This window comes from Hipposideros armiger, unplaced genomic scaffold (genome assembly GCF_001890085.2).
Source record: "Hipposideros armiger isolate ML-2016 unplaced genomic scaffold, ASM189008v1 scaffold_232, whole genome shotgun sequence".
Classification (NCBI taxonomy): domain Eukaryota; kingdom Metazoa; phylum Chordata; class Mammalia; order Chiroptera; family Hipposideridae; genus Hipposideros; species Hipposideros armiger.
The window spans coordinates 1,500,421-1,518,917 of NW_017731582.1; the positions used below are offsets into that span (position 1 = coordinate 1,500,421).

The window sequence follows — 18,497 nt, forward strand, 5'->3', positions numbered from 1 at the left end:
CCACCCACCCACCCCAAACACACAAGCAGCTCTTTCCAGCCCATGCACATGTGCACATGGGAAGCAGGCGGGGCCAGAATCCTGGCTGTGGCCTCTAAACTTCTCCATGAACTAGGACGGGTGACTTCACCTCTCTGTGCTTCAGTTTCCTCATCTGTAAAATGGGCATGATGACCATGCCTGCGTCTCACAGGATGCGACAAGGGTCAGACGAAACGTGTAGCGCATTCCATACGGGGTTGCCACACAGTAAGGAGCGTTGACAGCTGTTGCTCCATCCCGCTATGTAGCTGCATGCCAGGCACTCTACATGAATTGTTTCCTTAACTCCAGCCTGTGCGTTCTATTCTTAGCCCCGCGTTACAACTGTGGAAGTGGAGACCCAGAGAGTTTGAATAGCCTGCCCAGGTCACACAGCTAGGAGGTGCCCGGCACTCATTAGCTCTTAGTGTTTGCTGTCATTTGCCACAACACAGCAGTCTGTGGAAGAAGGTGTGGACTCCACTGGACTAATGTGACAATGGCAACCCAGAGAGCTGAGAACTTGCACAAAGCCACCCAAGGGGTGACGGGCCAAGCAGGATTTGAACTCAGCTGACTGGCCCTAGCCTCCTTCCCCAACCCTTGCTGCTCTCTAAGGTTCCATGAGTTTCCAAAAGGCTCTGGGGCCATAACTGGAGACCAAGAAGGGGCGAGTGATCACGAGGCAGCCAGGCCTCCACAGGGGTCGCTGACCCTGACTGTAACCAACACCAGAGCTGCAAAAATGCAAGGCTTTGGGCTCCCCCCAGTGGCCAAGATGCGTAGTGCTTGCAGCCTGAAGCTGGCGCTCCCACCAAGGCTAAGGCAGGAAGCAGCTGGAGATACTGGGACCACACCCCGAAAACTGAGAAATGAAGGTTCTGTCCCATGAGCACAGAGTGATGGCCACCGTAACCCTTGCAACTTCTACCCTGCACTTTCCTGGAACAGCACGACTTAGAATGGGGGCTAGGGTCTGATACCCCTGAGGGTCACGTGTGCACTGACCACCCCTCCACTTGCTGGGCAGCTCCAAAAACCCTCTAAGAAGTCGGAATGATAAGCTGTGATCAAATTTAATGCCAATATTGTTATATCAGTAAGGGCACTGGACTCAATTACAGGGACCCTGAACAAGAGGTTTCCCCTTGCTGGGACTCAGTTTTCCCATCTGCACCCCAAGGGGACAGGACTCTGACTCTAAAGTTCTTCCCAGCCCTCATGGGCTACAATTCTAGAATTTTAAGTGCAATCGCTGTAACCTCTGGACAGGGATAGCTCCCTGGCAGCCTGGTTGGGGGGATGGAGGGGGAGGGTCTATCCCTCCACCTTACTCCTTGTCCTCCAGTGGCTTCAGGTGCAAACGTATATATTCCGGACATGCATACACACACACACACACACACACACACACACCCCTGCATGACCGCCCATTCATCTGGGCCCGGCACCAGCTCACATGCTGTCAGACAAGGGAGATGAAGGCCCTGTCTCAGCAAAGGCACCTTCAAGGGTCTGGAGCCCCTCCTCCCCCGGCCTCCAGGGGAGAAAGCCCAGCCGGTCTCCTTCGGGGTCCAAATCCAGCTGCAGCCAGAAGGCAGAATACACAGTGACAGTCATAAAGACCGAGAGACGCCCAAAGAGCAGCCCGTGCCCAGTCAGTAATGGCGCAAGTGACAACACAAGTCTACACTCCAGGGTCCGTCCTGGGCACCTATGTGACTGATCGCACCTGGCCTTCACAACCACGCTATGCAGTGGAGCTGTCTTCATCCCCCATTTTATAGGTAAGGAAACTGAGGCTCTAAGAGGTGAAGCAACAGGCCCAACCTCTCAGCTGGGTCTCAACCCCAGGCAGCCTGACTCCCCTCAGCCCACCCCCTGAGTCCCATCGCCTGGCTCCTCCAGGGAGTGACCCTGGTCCACATCCGCAGCACGCAGGGACATTCCCACACCTGCACCCAGACCTGGTCATGCTTCTGTGCCTGCTCAGAGATGGGGGAGATGGGGGGGATCCAGGTAGCTCTCTGCTCAAACACAGAACTGGGCAGAGACAGCGGCTGCCTGGCTCCTCTCCGGGTCTCTGGGTCCTGCTTAGTGCCTGGCACCTCATGGGCATTGAATACATATTTGCTGAGTGAGTGAATGAATGAATGAATGAATGAGTGAACGAATGAATGCAGATAAGCAGAGGCTTCTGGGGCAGACTGACTACCGTGGTCACACTGTTCTTGGCCTCAGTTTCCTCATCTGTCAGCTGGAGGTTGGACTCCAAGTCCCCTCCTGCCTGGTGACCTTGGATTCCTCAGTCACCTCTCAGCTGCTGGTTCCACAGGTCCCCCAGGACTCAGGCAAATCCCAGTCCCCAGGTTGGTTTCTGCCCATTTTACTTAATATTTCTGGTCCTGCCCTCTTGAACTGAGCCAAAGCGTGGGTGAGGAATGTCAGTTTTATCCAGTCTTGGTCTCAGCCAAACCCAGGCAAGGCAGTAACCTGTCACTATAAATACTGACAAATATGCAATACGCACAGGGAACCCAAGATAAGGATCTGGAGTATTCAATCCCCAGACCCTCCAGGCCACCAGGGGGCACCAGAGGTGGGTTCTGCAGGCACAGGGCTAGGGCTCTGTGCTCTGGCTCTGGAGCTGAGGTGGGGGGTATCAGGGGTATCCGAGGCCTTGGTGAGTCTGGAGGAGGTCCCACAGCTGGGTCACGGGCCAGGCTGATGATTCTAAACCCAGACACACACAGCCCAAGTGAAAGGAGACGGAGAGGAACCCCACCTCCAACCCCACCCCACACTGTGCGGCAGGTCCTGAGAGCCTCCCTTCCCACCACAGGAGGGGGAGACAAGGCCTCTCCCAGAGGCTTCTCTGGCTGAAGCCAAACAAAAGGCACACAGGGCGGGCTCACAAGGAGAGAATGACGCAGGTTCAGCCACCCGGCGGGCTGCGGCAGCCTCCCAGCCAGTCTCCCTGCCTCCACTCCTGTCCACCAGCCACAGAGGGCGCAGTGCTCCGCCACTTCCTGCATGTTCCTCCACTTCCCATCGACCGAGACAAACCCAAGGCCCACAGGACCCGGCGTCCGCTCTCAGACCTTGCCTCGGGCCACTTCCCCCTCTGCCTACTGCCCAGCCAGGCAGCCTCGTCTCTGGGCTCCCCCAGCAGACCAACCCCCTTCCTGCCTCCAGGCCTTTGCACATGCTGGTCCCTTTGCCAAGAACACCATTCCCTCAACCCTTCACTTGCTTGACCACTTATTCTTCAGGACTCAGCTCCAGGATCCTGCTCCTTGGAAAGGCCTTTGCCAACCAGCCCAGCCCATGCCCAGAAGGGTCAGGATCTCACCTGACACCCTGTTCCCTACCTCAGGACCCTCAGCAAGAAGTCTAATCACAAATTCCCTGCTTGTTCACTTGACTAATTCTGTCCCCCTCTATAAACTCTGCGAGGGCGGGATCACATGTTTTGCTGGCCATGGTACCCATGGCGCATAGTAGGTGCTCAGTAAATATTTGGTGGACAAATGTATGCGACGTGGGAAAGCTGAGGGAGCAGCTCAACCTTTTCCTCCAGGCCAGAGAAGCCAAAGCCTCCTTACGTCCGGAGAGGACTCTAGACCTGGAGAGAAGACATTTGGGTTCAGGTCTCAGCTCACCCCTGAGACTTTGGGGAGTCCCTTCCCACTTGGAAAATGAGGGTGTGGAGTTCAATGGCCCTTCTGCTGACAAACTACCAGACTCCAACCCCAGGCTCAGAGCCAATGGTTAGATCCCAAACCCCTTATAGGTTGAATTGTGCCCCCTAAAAATTCATCTGTTGAAGTCTGAACCCCCAGAACCTCAGCATGTGACCTTATTTGGAAATAGGGCTGTTGCAGATAGAATTAGTTACGATGAGGTCATCCTGCAGTAGGATGGGCCCCTAATCCAGTATGACTGGTGTTATTATAAAACAGGGAAATTTGGACACAGACATGCTCACGAGAAGAACGCCACGTGAAGATTAGAGTCATGCTGCCATAAGCCAAGGCACTGCCAAAAGCAGGGGGACAGGCCTGGAACAGGTCCTTCCCTGGTGCCTGCCAAGGTCGTGTGGCCCCGACAACACCCTGATCTTGGACTTCTAGCCTCCAGAACCGTGAGACAATGGATTTATGTTGTTTCAACCACTCAGTTTGTGTTACTTTGCTCGGGCAGCCCCAGCAAACTCATACACCCCCTCTCCTGCTCCCAACCTGGGCACCCAAACTGAGTGGGAACCAAGAGGGGAAAGGCCAAAGGCAGCCCACACTGGGGATCAGGAGGGCCAGAGTGGGACAAGGCGGGGCTCACAGTAGTCAGTGGGGGCCGGAGGGTAGAGGTCCCTCCGGAACCCCGTATCTAATCTCCGAAGATCTGAGCCCCTACTTACATTCACATGCACGCACGCTCTGACGGTGAGAGGAATTTTTTCCCTCCCTCTTCCCCCTTTAATTAAAAACTATAAATGCCTTATCAAAAGCTAATTAAAAATACCAACACAGTGCCAAGTGGCAAAAAAAAAAAAATAGCTCATTACAAATACCCGTTTATAACCCTGCAACAGGCTGTGATGACGCAGCCATTAGAGGCTCATAGAGGGGACAGAGAGGGAGGACCAGGCGGCCACAGAGCTTCAGACCCATCATCTCTCTCCGGGGGACACCAGGGAGCAGCTACCCTCTCCACCCAGCTTTCATCATCACCAAACTGTGAGCCGAACGAACTACAGGGGACAGGGGACCACAGCACTTGTGTGGTGGCATCCCCTCCCTTTGTCTCAGCATTGGGCCTGTAAGGAAGAGGCGATTCTCAAGGGCTGTGGTGACAATTAAGATAATGCGCCAACATTAAGCACTTTACCAGGTTCCTGGAACACAGCAGCTCAAACACTGTGAGCCTTGCCCTCCAGACATCGTAATCCGTGCCACGGACGGCTTGATAAAATAATAGACTGAGATGCTTGACTCCCCTGGGCACTCACTGTGCCAGGCCCTGTGCTTTTCCTTCACGGTGCTGTTTAACCTGCTGGTCCCACGAGTGGAGGGCTCTACCGTTATCTTCATTTTAGATATGAGGAAACCGAGGCGTAAAGAGGACAAGCCATTCACCAACGGACACAGCTGTCATCAGGGCAGAGCCCGGACCTGAAGACAGGTCTATCCAAGCCCAGAATCCCCACTCTTGTTTACTAGTCTCCCACCAATAAGCTGAGCTGTCTGTGCAGTTGGGAGCACCCCATTCCTGTGGGGACTCCAGCAGGGATCAGGGATCTCCAATCCCCACAACTGTGATATATATGCCCTGACTCATTTTGAGCTGCCTCGATGACCTGCCTCCCACAACCGCTGAGGTACAGGATCCGGCTCCCGGTGAGTGCCCAGGGCTGCCCCCCACTGCTCCCAGCCCCCCAATCCTCACCGCTGGTCCGAGGGTAGGCGGCCAGGGTCCCATCCTGCAGGCCGGCAAACAGGTGGAAGGGACTGTGCCGCAGGCAGAGCACTGGCTGCAGGCCTGGGCTCCTGCAGGTCGCCAGGCACTGGGTGCCCGTGTCCACGCTGCTGTAAACCAGGATGCTGTGGGGAGAGGCCCGAGTGACTCACTTAGCCCCCTGCCCGCCCACTGCCCCACACACCCTCCTGGGGAGAGAAGTTGGAGGCTCCCCTCTGCTCAGCCACGCCCCCCGCTGTGTGACCAGGCCCTCACTCTACCTTTGGAGAGCTCAGACCCCCACCAGTGGCCTTTTGAGGATGATGCCCTCCCTGGCCCATCCCATAAAAACTGAGGGGCTCCAGAGGTGGCACAATAAAGGTGCTGCGAGAACAGTTTTCAGGGTCACTCAGACCCAAGAGGGAATCCAGCTGTGCCTCCTTCCAGCTGATTGGTCCCAGACTGCTGAGCCTCAATCCTCTCCAAAAACCGGGACAATAAAAAGGAGTGAGGCACTGACACGTGCTACATGGCTGAACCTTGACACGTTAGGCTGAGTGAGACAGGCCAGGCTCACAAGGCCACGTACTGTATGATTCCATGTCCATGCAATGTGCAGAGGGGACAAATCCACAGACAGGAAACAGTCGTGGTTCCCGGGGGAGCGGGAAATGGGGGATGACTGCTTAATGGATACAGGGTTTCTTTTGGGGGTGACAAGAATGTTCTAGAGCTAACTGTACAGTGGCAATGGCTGCGCATTATGAACGTACCAGAAGCCACTGAATTGTACACTTTAAAAGGGCGAGTTTTCTATTATGTGAATTTTATCTCATTAAAAACAAAAAGGTGTTCACCGAGCTGCTCCGAGGCACTGAGCTGCACGGAGCCTCTGGGATCTCCAAGTTGTTCTACGTATGTTGGCTTTTTTTAGCTCCTCCCTCAGTGTCTTGTGTGGGACACAGGAAACACCTCAGGGCGGGGCTGCTGTGAGGCTCACCGCCCCTGGCCGTTGGCGGGGGCGGGAAGCACATAGTAGGTGCTCAGGAAACATCCTCCTCCCCACTTCCCCCGACTCTAGGACAGGAGCAGAAAGCACTGAGCTGCAAGGCCTTCATTAATCACCATCTCCACCTGCCCATTAACCGGGATAAGGACTCGCTCTCCATCCACACCGCTGGACCTGGCTACGGACCCCGGCAGGCTAGTGACCTGGGGCGGGGCTCCTCTTACTGCCAGGAAGTGCCTGCTGACTCAGCAGCTCCCCCCCAGGACTCCCCCCCCCACATGTCTTACAGGCAGAGCCCCCTATGCTAGCAGATCTCCCTACCTGGACATGCCAGGGACCCTCACCTTCCCTCCAAGGGGAACTGAGGCCTCAGCGGGGGTGTGCGCTGGCAATGACAGCTAAGTGAACTGAAGGCCCACATGCCCAGCGTCTTGGACTCTCACAGTGGCCTTGCATGGGGGGAGTCTAATCCTTACTTTACAGATGAGACACTGAGGCTCGGGTGGTTAAAGGGTGAGTCCGAGGACCTGCAGCGAGGCAATGGTGGATTCCAACCCAACTCTGGCTGAAACACGCGAGCGCTCACCCACGGTACCACACTGCCCCGGAGGGAGCCCGTTTGCACCGAAGGGTCTCAGTTAAAGTGCCAGCGGTTCCTGTCGCTTTGGTTTCCACACAGGGCTTCCCTGGTTCCCACCTTCCTTCTCCCAAACAGGGGTGGAGAACGTTGGTGGGTGACAATCTGGCCCGGAAAGCTAGAGGGACAGCCCCCACGGAGCCCACCCAGCCCTGCCCCTGGCTGTTCGCAGGCCCCCCTCCCCGGGCCCCTCACCTGCCATCCTGGAGCCCCAGGCAGATGGTCGGATGGACCGCAGCCGAGGGGTCAGCAGCTGTGCGGCCCTCATCTCCATCTCCATTCTCCCCCTCCTCGGGCTCCGGAATGTACTCCATGCAGAGCACAGGGGCCGCCAGCGGGAAGGACTTGACCGTGCGGGGCGAGGGCCGGTTCAGGGAGAAGATCTCGACTTGGCCTCCTGCGCCCTCCTGCCCGCCCCCGACCTGGGGTAGAGACCCAGAGAGGCCGTCAGGATCAGGAGGAGCCACAAAGGTGGAGCTCAGCTCCTGCCCTCCCAGTGACCTGCCCCAAACTTCTACTTGCCACTGACAACTAGGAGGGGCATCCCCGCTCCTGCACACATACAATCCTGCTGTCACCAAGATCACCTGTCGCCAGCTGCCATGGCAGCAAGTTTGATTCAGGGTCCAAAGGAAACCAGGTAAGGAGCTAAGGTGGACTAAGTACAGTCAGCTTTCTATGTCCTTGTCATTAGGGTGAATTTCCACCAACAAATAATAAACATATACTCTGCCCCTTTAAAATGTCTTTCTCTGCCTTGTTCACTGTTTTGCCTTGTTCACTGTCAGCATATGGCAGGCACTCAATATATACTTGCTGGCTGGATGGATGGATAGATGGATACATGGATGGATGGATATATGGATGGATGGATATATGGATAGATGGATATATGGAATGGAATGGATGGATGGATGGATGGATGGATGGATGGATGGATGGATGGATGGATGGATAGATGAATGGGTATATGGATGGATATATGGATGGATATATGGATGGATGGATGGATGGATGGATGGATGGATGGATGGATGGAAGGAAACACCATATGCTAGATACTGAAGAAACAGTGAAGAGCAAATCCCCCTCAGAAGCGACATATGGGCTGGATTCTGAAAGGTAAGCCGAGTTGTCCCGCCGAGTGCCTGGAGACAGGAATACGTGGGAGGAGTTAGAGGGTGGCCAGAGGGGTGGCGAGGCTGGAACCTCAGGGTGTCTGTGGGATGGCACCGTCTTCACCACAAGGGACTTGGGGGCAACACGTATTTGAATCAAGGGAAGCTTTGCCAGGAGCCCTGGGGACAGAAATGTGTGCTGGGATCTCTGTGAGAAACAGGCAATAACCAACCCTGTTTCCTGACGGGTGGGTAAGGACCCTGCCACCCAGGCGCTCTGCACAGCTCCCATTCATGTCCTTTGAGGCACTATGGCCATTTGCGAGAGTCATGCTCACTTGTTTGTCCCCCGGTTTTCTGTTGTCCCTGGTGAGGCTGCACCTGCCAACTCTGCAGGGAGCTCGGGACCGAGGTTCCCAGGAAGACCTCGCCAGGTGAAGTGCACCTGGGGGCCAGCAGGCAAGCGGCTTTCTCCAACACCCCCCTCCCAGGTGCCACTCTCCCTGCACCTGTCCTGAGGCCAGAACTCCTGGCTGGGCACGGGGGTTACTCACCCAGAGGTAGCCCTGTGGAAGGGAGGTGCTGACTGCTGAGAAGCCCAGCAGGGGACAGCTGACAGGGCTGTGGACCAGGGCCCCAAGCTGCGGAGAGAGAGATGACACACACAGGGTTAAGTGTCCAGGTGCCCAAGATGCCAACATGTAGCAGCAGAACCTTTGTCTGAATCACCTGGGGGGAGAGCATTAAGCCTGCAGATGCCTGGACCCCATTCAAACCCCAAATGAGAATCCCTGAGGGCGTGGCAGGGGAAGCAACAGGTTTCACAGGCTCTCCAGGCAGTTTCCATGGACTTGCATTTGAACTTGCATTTGACCATCACTATTCTATAACCTTCTGACTAGAAGGGACCTACCTGAGTGATATTCTGGGCTCCAGGGGATTTTTCAAACTGAGCAGCTCCCAGTTAAGATTTGTTGAAAATCAGTAATGCCCAACTCCCGCCCCCACCCCTTTACTTTACAGACGGAAAGAACAATGCCCACAGAGGACACAGGACTGTCCTGGGCCGCGGGGAAGGCGAGGGACTGGCCTGGCAGCACACGCCTCCCTGCACGCCTCCAGAGAAACACAATGGAGGAGGGGTCCCCAGATCACCAGAACCACTCTGCAGACGGGCACGCCAGGACAGAGGGCTGGTGGCTTGTGCAGGCTGCCCACTGGGGCCAGGGGCTCCGTCTGTAATGGGCTGTCACAGAGCGCGCCCAGCTGTCTGCCCCTCCTGCAATGCCAGGGGGCTCTCTGGAGCCTGTTTCCTAGATAGACCCTGCCAATCTGTCTCTCTGGCTAGAAGAGCAATGCAAAGAGATGGCCTGGCCCTTTCAGAGGCCTTGCTGGAACCCTGGGGCAGATGGAAGGGGAGGAGGCGGAGTGCCGACTGCTTGAAGGTGCCTCTCTCAGGAATGCGGCCACCACTGGACCCTCTTCCAGGCAGAGGCTGCCCTCTGCTGGTGCAGAAGACCCAGGCCAGCCCCGGCCCTGTTAGAATATTCTAACAAAACTTCTAATGGTCATAGGTGAGGGGACCCAAAGAGGTCACCTTATCCAGCTCCTCATTTTAGGAGTCAGCAAACTTAAGGTTCGGGGAAGAGAGGAAGGGGATATGACTGTCTCAAGGTCACACAGCAAGTTAGTGGCAGTTAGCGCTGGAGTTCAGTTTTGACTCCCAGCCCAGTGCTTTTTCTGCTTGACTTCTACCCATGCTAGAGGCCTCAGCACTCCAGGGCCCCACTTCTGCCCGGCTACCTTAGGCCCCTTCTCCCCATCATTCTGCTCCCTGGCCACATCCAGCTGGGTGCCCAGCCCTTCCTGCAAGGTCTTGTCCTCTCAGGTGGGGATGGGGCAACCGCAGCCCCAGCTCAGGCATTCCCATGGCAACTCCAGATGTCAGCTGAGTCAACAGAACCCAGGTCCAAGATGATGGCCAAAACTCAAACAGCTCCTAAACCCAGAAGTCCTGTCCATGCCAGGAAGCCAACTCCCCCAAATCCAGGTGCTCATGCAGTGCAGAGGGGAGCAGTATGAGGCCGGCGAAAGGGGCAAGCTTTGGACACAGCCAGCCAGCTCAGGCCCAGCTCAGCTGCTGGGTGACCCACAAAGCAATTCTCATGGCCATGGGGACTGGAAAGGGTGGATGGATGTAAAGCAGCTGGCACAGGGCTAGGCACCCAGCAGCAGCCACTACTTACCAAGGACTGTCTGTGGGATGTTCTAGCACTTTACCTGGAGTAACTCACTTAATGGGCACAACAACACTGTGAGTGAGGGGAGGAGCTTTTACAGATGAGCAACTGTGACAGTCGGGAGACAGGCATCCCACAAATAGCAAGCAGTTCTAACTAACAGAGGGTGGCAGTCAGGAAGCAGGCCGTTTGACTAGCGCACTGAGACCTAAGGAAGCCTGGCTGCAGACCCTTTGAGTCTGGGCTACAGCCCACACCCCAGGTCTCCTCAGAGCGGGCAGTACCCCACCCACTTCCCCAAGCCCGGGCCCCAGGCCAGGCCTTTAGGTTGGACCTCAGCCCATAGGGCGATGAGTCTGTGCTGGGCCCTTCCCCTGCCCTCCAGGGACAAGCCTCCAGTTCAGATGGAGCTGGAGGTCCAAGAAGCATCTCCCGACCCCTCAGCTGTAAGGCCCTCACAATCCCCCCAAAAAGACACCAGTGGCTTTTCCTCCCTGGGGACCACAATGTCATCAGACATTTGCTTTCATTTCTCGAGCTCTGAGCGCATGGCATGCAGCAGGTGCATTTGACATCAATTGCATCTTTTAATCTTCACTATAACCCGGTCAGGAAGGCACTGTGGCCACCCATTTACACACTGAAGACACAGCTGGGACACCGAGGGCTGAAGTAGCATTCTTGATGTCTGACAGCTGGGACGTGCAGAGCAGGGACTGAAAACCAGGGAAGGTGGCTCTGTCCATGCTCTCCCCCTCTCCAGGAGGGAGATTCACTTGAAGAATTCACTTCAATTCACTTGAGTCAGAAGGCCCAGCATGGGGCCCAGCCACCCGTCAGCACTGAGAAGAAAAAACGCTCCTGCCATCAGCCCCCGGCGTCCTTGTTTCCTTGAGGGAAAGAGCCCAACAAACACCCCATCCAGCTGGCAGTACCGGGGTGCTGATCACGTCTACACTGGGACCGGGGCTGGGGCCAGTGAGTAGAGGTCAGACTCCGTCAGTCGCCGGCTCCCATGAAGCCAGCACAGAGCCAGCGTCCTGGGCCCCTGGGCCTGGGGAGAGGCGTTGGGCAGGGAGGGAGGCCCGGGCTGCAGCCAACACGCTCACATTCGTTCCTGAGGTAACTGGACGAAGCACTGACACTCAAGGCCCTAGTTCACCTGCTGCCAGCGAGGAGCTGATGAGGCACATCTATCTGGTCCTGTTGCGAGGCGGGTGTAGGCAGCGGGATGGTGTCTTAGGGCCCAGAAGATGGGGACATGTCCCTCAGGAGCTCTACAGGGACACTGTCCCAGATTCACTCCCAGTTCCCTTGGCTTTCACAGGGGTCTCCACAGGAGATGGCGGGCAGAGGGCCTGGAGGGGGCTGAGGGTGCTTCCAGCCTACACGTCCCCGGCCCCAAGAGCTCCAAATAAGGAGCTTGTGAGGCCCTGGTCCCCCAGGTGCAAGGTGGCAGATGGCTCTGCACTTAAGTGGGGGTTTCTTCTGCCCTGAAGGTAGCAGCCTGTGTGTGACTCCACCAACTAGGGGTAACCTGTCAGGGTTAACCTGAGTCCTGAGGGGAGACGGAGACCATTCCGCACCCCAGAAGTCTGCCTGGTAGGCCTTCTCCACAGGATGCCCTAAGGCTAGGCTAGCCATAGGCAGGGACCCTGAATAATCCCCACTCCACAGACCCCGCCCCCCTCAACGCCCACCGGTACCTCACAAGACAGCAGGCTGCCTATTAATCAATCAGTAAGGACTAACGCCCCACAAAGGTTGGGCTTCCCCAGCTCTACAGAAATGAACAGCATCCTGGCCACCCCTGGAAATGTCTCATGGAGGGGACCCACACCAGGGGACATGCCAGCCAAGCCCCAGTGAGAGAGGGAAAGGAGCAGGATCAGGCAAGAGACTAGAAAACTGTCCTCCCAGGTAACGGGTGATGTGGGCAAATGACTGCTCCCGAATCCCTTCTCTCAGTCTCAAGGACTGGCAGCCCCACCTCTGAGGGCACTGAGAGGATTAGAGAGTTAATCATTGCAAAGCGCCTAGAACAGAGCCTGGTGCACAGACACCTCATGGAAGGGCCTGCCACCATATTGCCAAGATTAAAGAATTGTAAGTTATGTGGCTATTGCTGTTGTTGCATCCTTCTTGCCATTCAGGTCTCAGTTTAAATGCCAGCTCCTCCAAGAGGCCCTATCTGACCCCCTAACTATGTTGACTCCACCTCTGTATCTATTATATCTGATTTACTTTCTTTATATCACACATCACTCTTTTTTATTTCCTTTGGTTTGCCGGGGTCTTGCCTTTCTCTCTCCTCTAGATTGAAAGCTACGTGAGGGTGTGTTGTATGTTTGGTCACCGCTAGATTCCCAGAGTCCAGCACAGGGTCTGGTAGGTGCTCAAAATTTATATGCACAATGGACGAATTAATGAATAATGGATGAACAACATCTCGAGGGGATGTTCTTTCAGCTATTTAGAGCCCCAACCTACAGGCCAATCATCTTGTTTCTTGGGGCTTAATTATCTGGGCCTTGGTCCCAAGCTTGATCTCCTCTCCCTAGAGGTCAGACGGCCTCATCTCCTTGGGAGGAAGATGGACAGCAGTTGCTCCAGGGAAAGAAGTGAACTTGGCCAGGGCATCAGGGACAGATGACCGGCGGTGGTTAAGACCACAGGTGTTGGAATCAGGCAGAGTGAGGTAACAATTCCTGGACCCATTCTTCCTGGCTGTGTCGTTTTTAGAAAGTCACGTCATCTGTCCTTACCTATAACATAGGTCTAGAAACATCTACTTATAGGCTTTTTATAAATACTAAAACAAGAGAGTGGAGGTAGAGCACAACAGGCGCTTGACAAATGGGAGGTATGATGGTTTTGGATCGTGTCCCTGTCCCCTCCCCACACCTACACCAAAGCCGGCTTCTGCCTGGCTCCAACCCCCCACAAAGGGTCCAGCCCACAGAGTCTGGCACAGCCACTTGGGCATATTTCTGGCCTATCTTCTGGGCTGGAGTCATGCCATCAACTGATGAGATCATTGCTATTTGTTAGCTCAAAATAATGGAATTTTCCATTCACTTGACCCACAAAGGGCATCTACCCCCCCCCCACTTTTTTGGTGAGAAAGCTGACTCCTAGAGCAACAGAAAGGCTTGACCAGCTCCCTCAGTAAGAAGTTGAGAAGCTGGACCTGGGAGCTGAGCCTCTCCTGCTGTGGGCATGGCCTGGAAACTCTGGGTCTCCCAGGAGATGGGGAACCACAGCCACCTCCACAGTGGATTCAGCTAGACCCACTGCACTCACCTGCAGGCTGAGGCCCCGGGAAGAGAAGGCAGGGATGCAGCAGGCCAGGATCGGGCACCAGAACGGGGCTTTGCTCTTCTTGTCCTCATCCGGGCATAGCCAACCCGGCTGGTTCTCCTCCCCTACGGCAAGAAGAAGGAGGCGGGAGAAGCTGGTCAGAGGCTGAGGGCCAAGCGGCCAGTGAGCAGCTCTGCAAGCCCAGAGAGCCACTGCAGGCCACAGAGGCCCGGCCTGCACGGTGGCCTAGGCTGACCCCCAGCACCACTCCCGCCCATCCAGGTGACATCCAACCTCAGTCCATGGTCATGGCTGTGGGTCTCCAGCAAGGAGTCAGGACACCTATGGCCTGAGTCCCAGCTCAGCCTCCCCTTCACTGAGCAAGCTTGTGCAAATCACCCAACTCTCTGAGCCTCAATTTATTCACCTATAAAACAGAGACGATAAAAATGCCTCCATCCTGTGGTTGTTGTGAGGGTCTAGTAAAATAATAGATGAAAAAGAGTTTCAAAAAGCATTAAGGGCTGGCTGAGTGGCACAGTTGGTTAACAGTTAGCTTAAGAGTGCGAGCGCTGAGCAACAGGGCCGCCGGTTCAATTCCCACATGGGCCAGTGAGCTGTGCCCAAACTGAGCTGCTGCTGAGCTGCCAACAGGTGGCAGGATGGCTCGGCTGGTGAGAGCACATGTTCCTAACAATAAGACTGCCTGTTCGATGGTGGGTTACGCCCACCCACAACTAAGACGGATCTCGGCACCTTAAGCTGAGCTGCTGCCCGGATGGCTCAGTGGATAGAGCATGCACTCTTAACAACAGGGCTGCTGGTTCGACTCCCACATGGGATGGTGCCTACGCCCACCCACAACTAAGATTGAACACAGCACCTTGAGCTTAGAGGCCACGAACTGCTGACAGATAACCAGATGGTGACTGGCACCCTCCACAACTAAGACTGAAGAACAACAACTTGGGCTGGTCCCCTTCCCCAATTCCTCAACACTGTTCCCCTCCCCCAATTCCCCAATTTAAAAAAATAATAATAAAATAGAAAGCGTTAAGATGCTGCACTCAGTCCAGGTCCTTGCTGTCTTGCCTCTACCTCCGAGAGGTGGGAGATGGTCGTAAAGCAGCAAACAGACAGGATGGTTTTGGATCGTGATGACACAGCCAAGCTGCTTTATACCTGATTGTGATGAGGACGGTAAGTGGAAGCCTCTTTCTCCTGCTTCCATTGAAGCTACCCCGAAATCTCCAGGTCCCCCAGTCCAGCTGGGCATGGAAGCCCCCGGGGACCTGCTACAGGTACAGATGCCCAGGCCCAAGCCCAGATCCTCCACTCGCATTTGGAACCTCTGCGCTCAACAGCATCCGCTAAACCACCTTCTCTGCAGTGGCTCCTCCATACGGGTCAGGGCTCCCTCACACGCTGCCACCTCCAAGAAGTCCTCCTGGACCAGCCCGGTTACACTGTCCCCCTGCTCTCAGAGGGAAAGACCCTGTCTTGTTTCTCCCATAGTCTTCACCACAACCTAAAATCATTGTGTTCATTTTCTTGTTTACGATCCATCTCCGTATGTCTCTAGAATGTACGTTCAAGGCGGCAGGATCTGGGCCATCTCGTTCGCCACTGTGTCCCCAGCACCCAGCACGCTGCCTGCACAGATCAGGTGCTCAGCAAACACAGGGTTGAAAGGATGAACGAAAGGAGTGAGCAAGTGAGTAAACCGCCATCTCTCCAAAGAGTTCTCCATGCTAAGGAGCCCGTCCTTTATGCTTCATATGACGACACTCCCTATGACGACTGCCTTTCTGGGATCCCAACAGCAGGGCCATGGGGCAGCTAAGACACACACACTGTGTCCATGCGTCAGGCACACGCTGAGCACTATATACATGCGCCCCGGCTTTGTTTTCACAATCACCAAGCAGTCAGATAACGATTTTCACTGTATGAATGATGAGACTGACATTTGGGGATTTAACTGACCAGGTCATATGCGTGCCTAGATGGCCGAGCCCAGATGGGGACCAAGATCTGTCAGACTCAAAGCCCGGGTTCTCTGCACTAAGCCAGGCAATGTTCCAGCAACCAGCCCCCAATGACACCCACGGGCATGACAGACCCTGGACATGGTGACACTGGACAATGAGAAGGCAGGCCTGCCTGTGCCAGAGCTTCGGAGAGAAAAGGGAAGGTCATCAACTGAACTATCGTGACAGCAGCCTGTCCATCCCACACAGAGCAAGCACATCTCGGGGGGATGGGGCAGGGAGGAATTAATAAAGGACACAAAGTTTGGGTTATACAAAATGACAAAATTCTGAAGATCATCTGTATAGCATAGTGCCTATAGCTAACAATTCCATATTATGTACTTAAAAATTTGCTGAGAGGGTAGATCTTATGTTGTATTCTTATCACGATAGATGAGATAGATAGATAGATAGATAGATAGACAGACAGACAGACAGATAGATAGATAGACAGACAGATAGATAGACAGACAGACAGACAGATAGATAGATAGATAGATAGATAGATAGGGCAGGAGGGAGTTTTTGGAGGCATAAACTTGTTATGACATAGACCGTGATGATGGGTTCACGTGTGTACACTAATCGCCAAACTCATCAAGTTGTATGCATTAAATACAGGCAGCTTTTTGTATACCTTAATAAAGTGGCTTTTTAAAAGAATGCCATTGCCTCCAGATAAAGGTGGCACCTGAGTGTCAGTCACTGCAAGAGTTGCTGAACGGAGGTGGCAGGTGTGGATGTTCTTTGAGAAGTTAAAGGCATTTGCAAATGTCAGGCATTGCTATGCGGACACCCTGCGTTAGCAGGGGCTCCAGCCTGTCCCCAATGCCAACTCGAGTACCAGGTACATCGGTGCACCCAACCCTCAGAGTAGGGTCACTGGGTGGTGTGCTCACTCCCAAAACGGGCCGGCACGGCCCCACTGGACCCTGGAGGCGGAATCACATCAAACCTGGCTCCTGCCACCGAGGAGGAGAGGCCATCAAGGAAAGGACAACTACGGCACAGGACAGGCACCACCATGACAGAATGACTGTGGCACCAACACGTCACAGTCTACAAAGCTCTGTCCTGATACTGCCTCAAATCATCCTCACGGCCACCAGGGGAAGTCAGTGCTTCCGTGCCCATTCGACCCTGGGGAAACGGACACTGGGAGAAGTCAAAGGCAGGGCCAGGAGCCAAGGAACTAAGCCATGGGGACACTTCGCACAGTGCCTGCAATGTGCGGTGATCGCCGAGACAGCCCCCCCACCTGCGGAGCAGCCCCCATCTCCATGGTAGGTGCTCACATCACAGCTGCCGGGCAGCAAATGAAGAGGGGCAAGATTTGAGTGTGCCCCTGCTTTCAAGGTCTGCCTGCAGTCATGCAGACCCTCACCTCTACCAGACAGGAGCCCAGCAGAGCACCCAAACCCCACTCCTCACCAGGCGGCCTCCTGGAACTCACCGGTGAACATAACCCTGCCCCGCCCCCAACACCACGACACCCTGAGCTCCCCTCCCCCCACCCCCTACCCCAAGCACCCACGGCCCATCAAGTCCTGGCAATTTACTGGTATGTATATATTTTTTAATGATCTGACCTTCTCCTTCCAGATGGCGCTTCCCTGCCTGCGCCTGGGAACGTTAAAAGAAAATGGAGCTGTTGCTTCCCATCTGCCACTGACATTGTCCCCGTCACAAAACCAGAGCGGCTGAGACCAAATTAGAAGGCTGTTGCTGCTGAAAATTGAAGGCCCGCTTGGGATAAGTGACATTAAGAACTGGCACCGACGGCAGAGCTGTGATTTCCAATTGACATTAAGTGGGGGCTTATTTAGCGCCCGGCTCTGCAGTGCCCACTGAACATGAGAGCTGCAGGAGCAGCTCAGGGCTGGGGACCACGTCCCTTTCCTCTCCCCCACCTCCGAGCCCACAGAACAATCCCGCCCGCTGCGGGAGGTTGGCTCTGCAGAAGGGCCCTGGCAGATCCTCAGTGTGACACTGAGCCTGACACTTAACCTCTCTGGGCCTGTTGCCTCATCTGGAAAATGAGGGGCTAACTCCAACCATTTGGAGCTGTTGTGAGCACTGGACAGAACAGATATAATGCCTGGCACATCCTAGGCACTCAAGAAATGGTACCCGTTATGACCATTGTCCTTGAGGTTAAGAATATTGCCTATTACTATGCTTCAGGGCGGCTGTCCCTGGGGCGGCCCCACCACCACCGGTTGATCTGCTCTGCTTCTCCAGCCCAACCTGCCTCCCAAACTCCTCCTGTGTCCAGTCCCAGCACCATGCCTTTCTGTCACTGCTTCCCCAGTGGCCAGCCCAACTTCCCCTATGTTCCCAAATTGAGGCTGCCTCCGAGGCCCCTCTCACACCTCCCTGCACAGACGTCAGAGCTGGTGCGACCTCAGCATGTGTCTCCTCCAAACACCCCTCCCCTGCAGACAGAGATGCCAGTGTCCAGGGAGGCCAGGCAAGTGGCTGTGGTCACCCAGCTAGGGTAAAACCCAATCATGTCCCAAGGCCACCCCAGCCCCCCTCCTGGAGGGCAGACCCACTGCTTCCGGCCAAGGGCTCGGGCAGGCCCCGGTGCCAACCTCCGGGATGGCTGACAGTTAAAGGAGATGAGGGTCAGGGCGCACTCGGTGGGCACCTAGGCCATGCTCGGGCCTTGTAACCAGATCCATT

General features: G+C 55.2%; 1 protein-coding gene across 4 annotated transcripts in view; it reads right to left on the minus strand.

The window, feature by feature from the left end:
- The window catches only part of ARHGEF10L (Rho guanine nucleotide exchange factor 10 like), a 90,564-nt gene that overhangs the window by 38,222 nt on the left and 33,845 nt on the right, over window positions 1–18,497 (minus strand). For all 4 annotated transcript variants that reach the window (XM_019654883.1, XM_019654882.1, XM_019654881.1 and 1 more), the window contains 4 exons: window positions 13,783–13,904; window positions 8,794–8,880; window positions 7,317–7,543; window positions 5,467–5,621 (listed from right to left, as the gene is read on the minus strand). In XM_019654883.1, coding sequence (XP_019510428.1) covers window positions 5,467–5,621; window positions 7,317–7,543; window positions 8,794–8,880; window positions 13,783–13,904 — 591 coding nt within the window. The remainder of the gene's footprint in view (window positions 1–5,466; window positions 5,622–7,316; window positions 7,544–8,793; window positions 8,881–13,782; window positions 13,905–18,497) is intronic.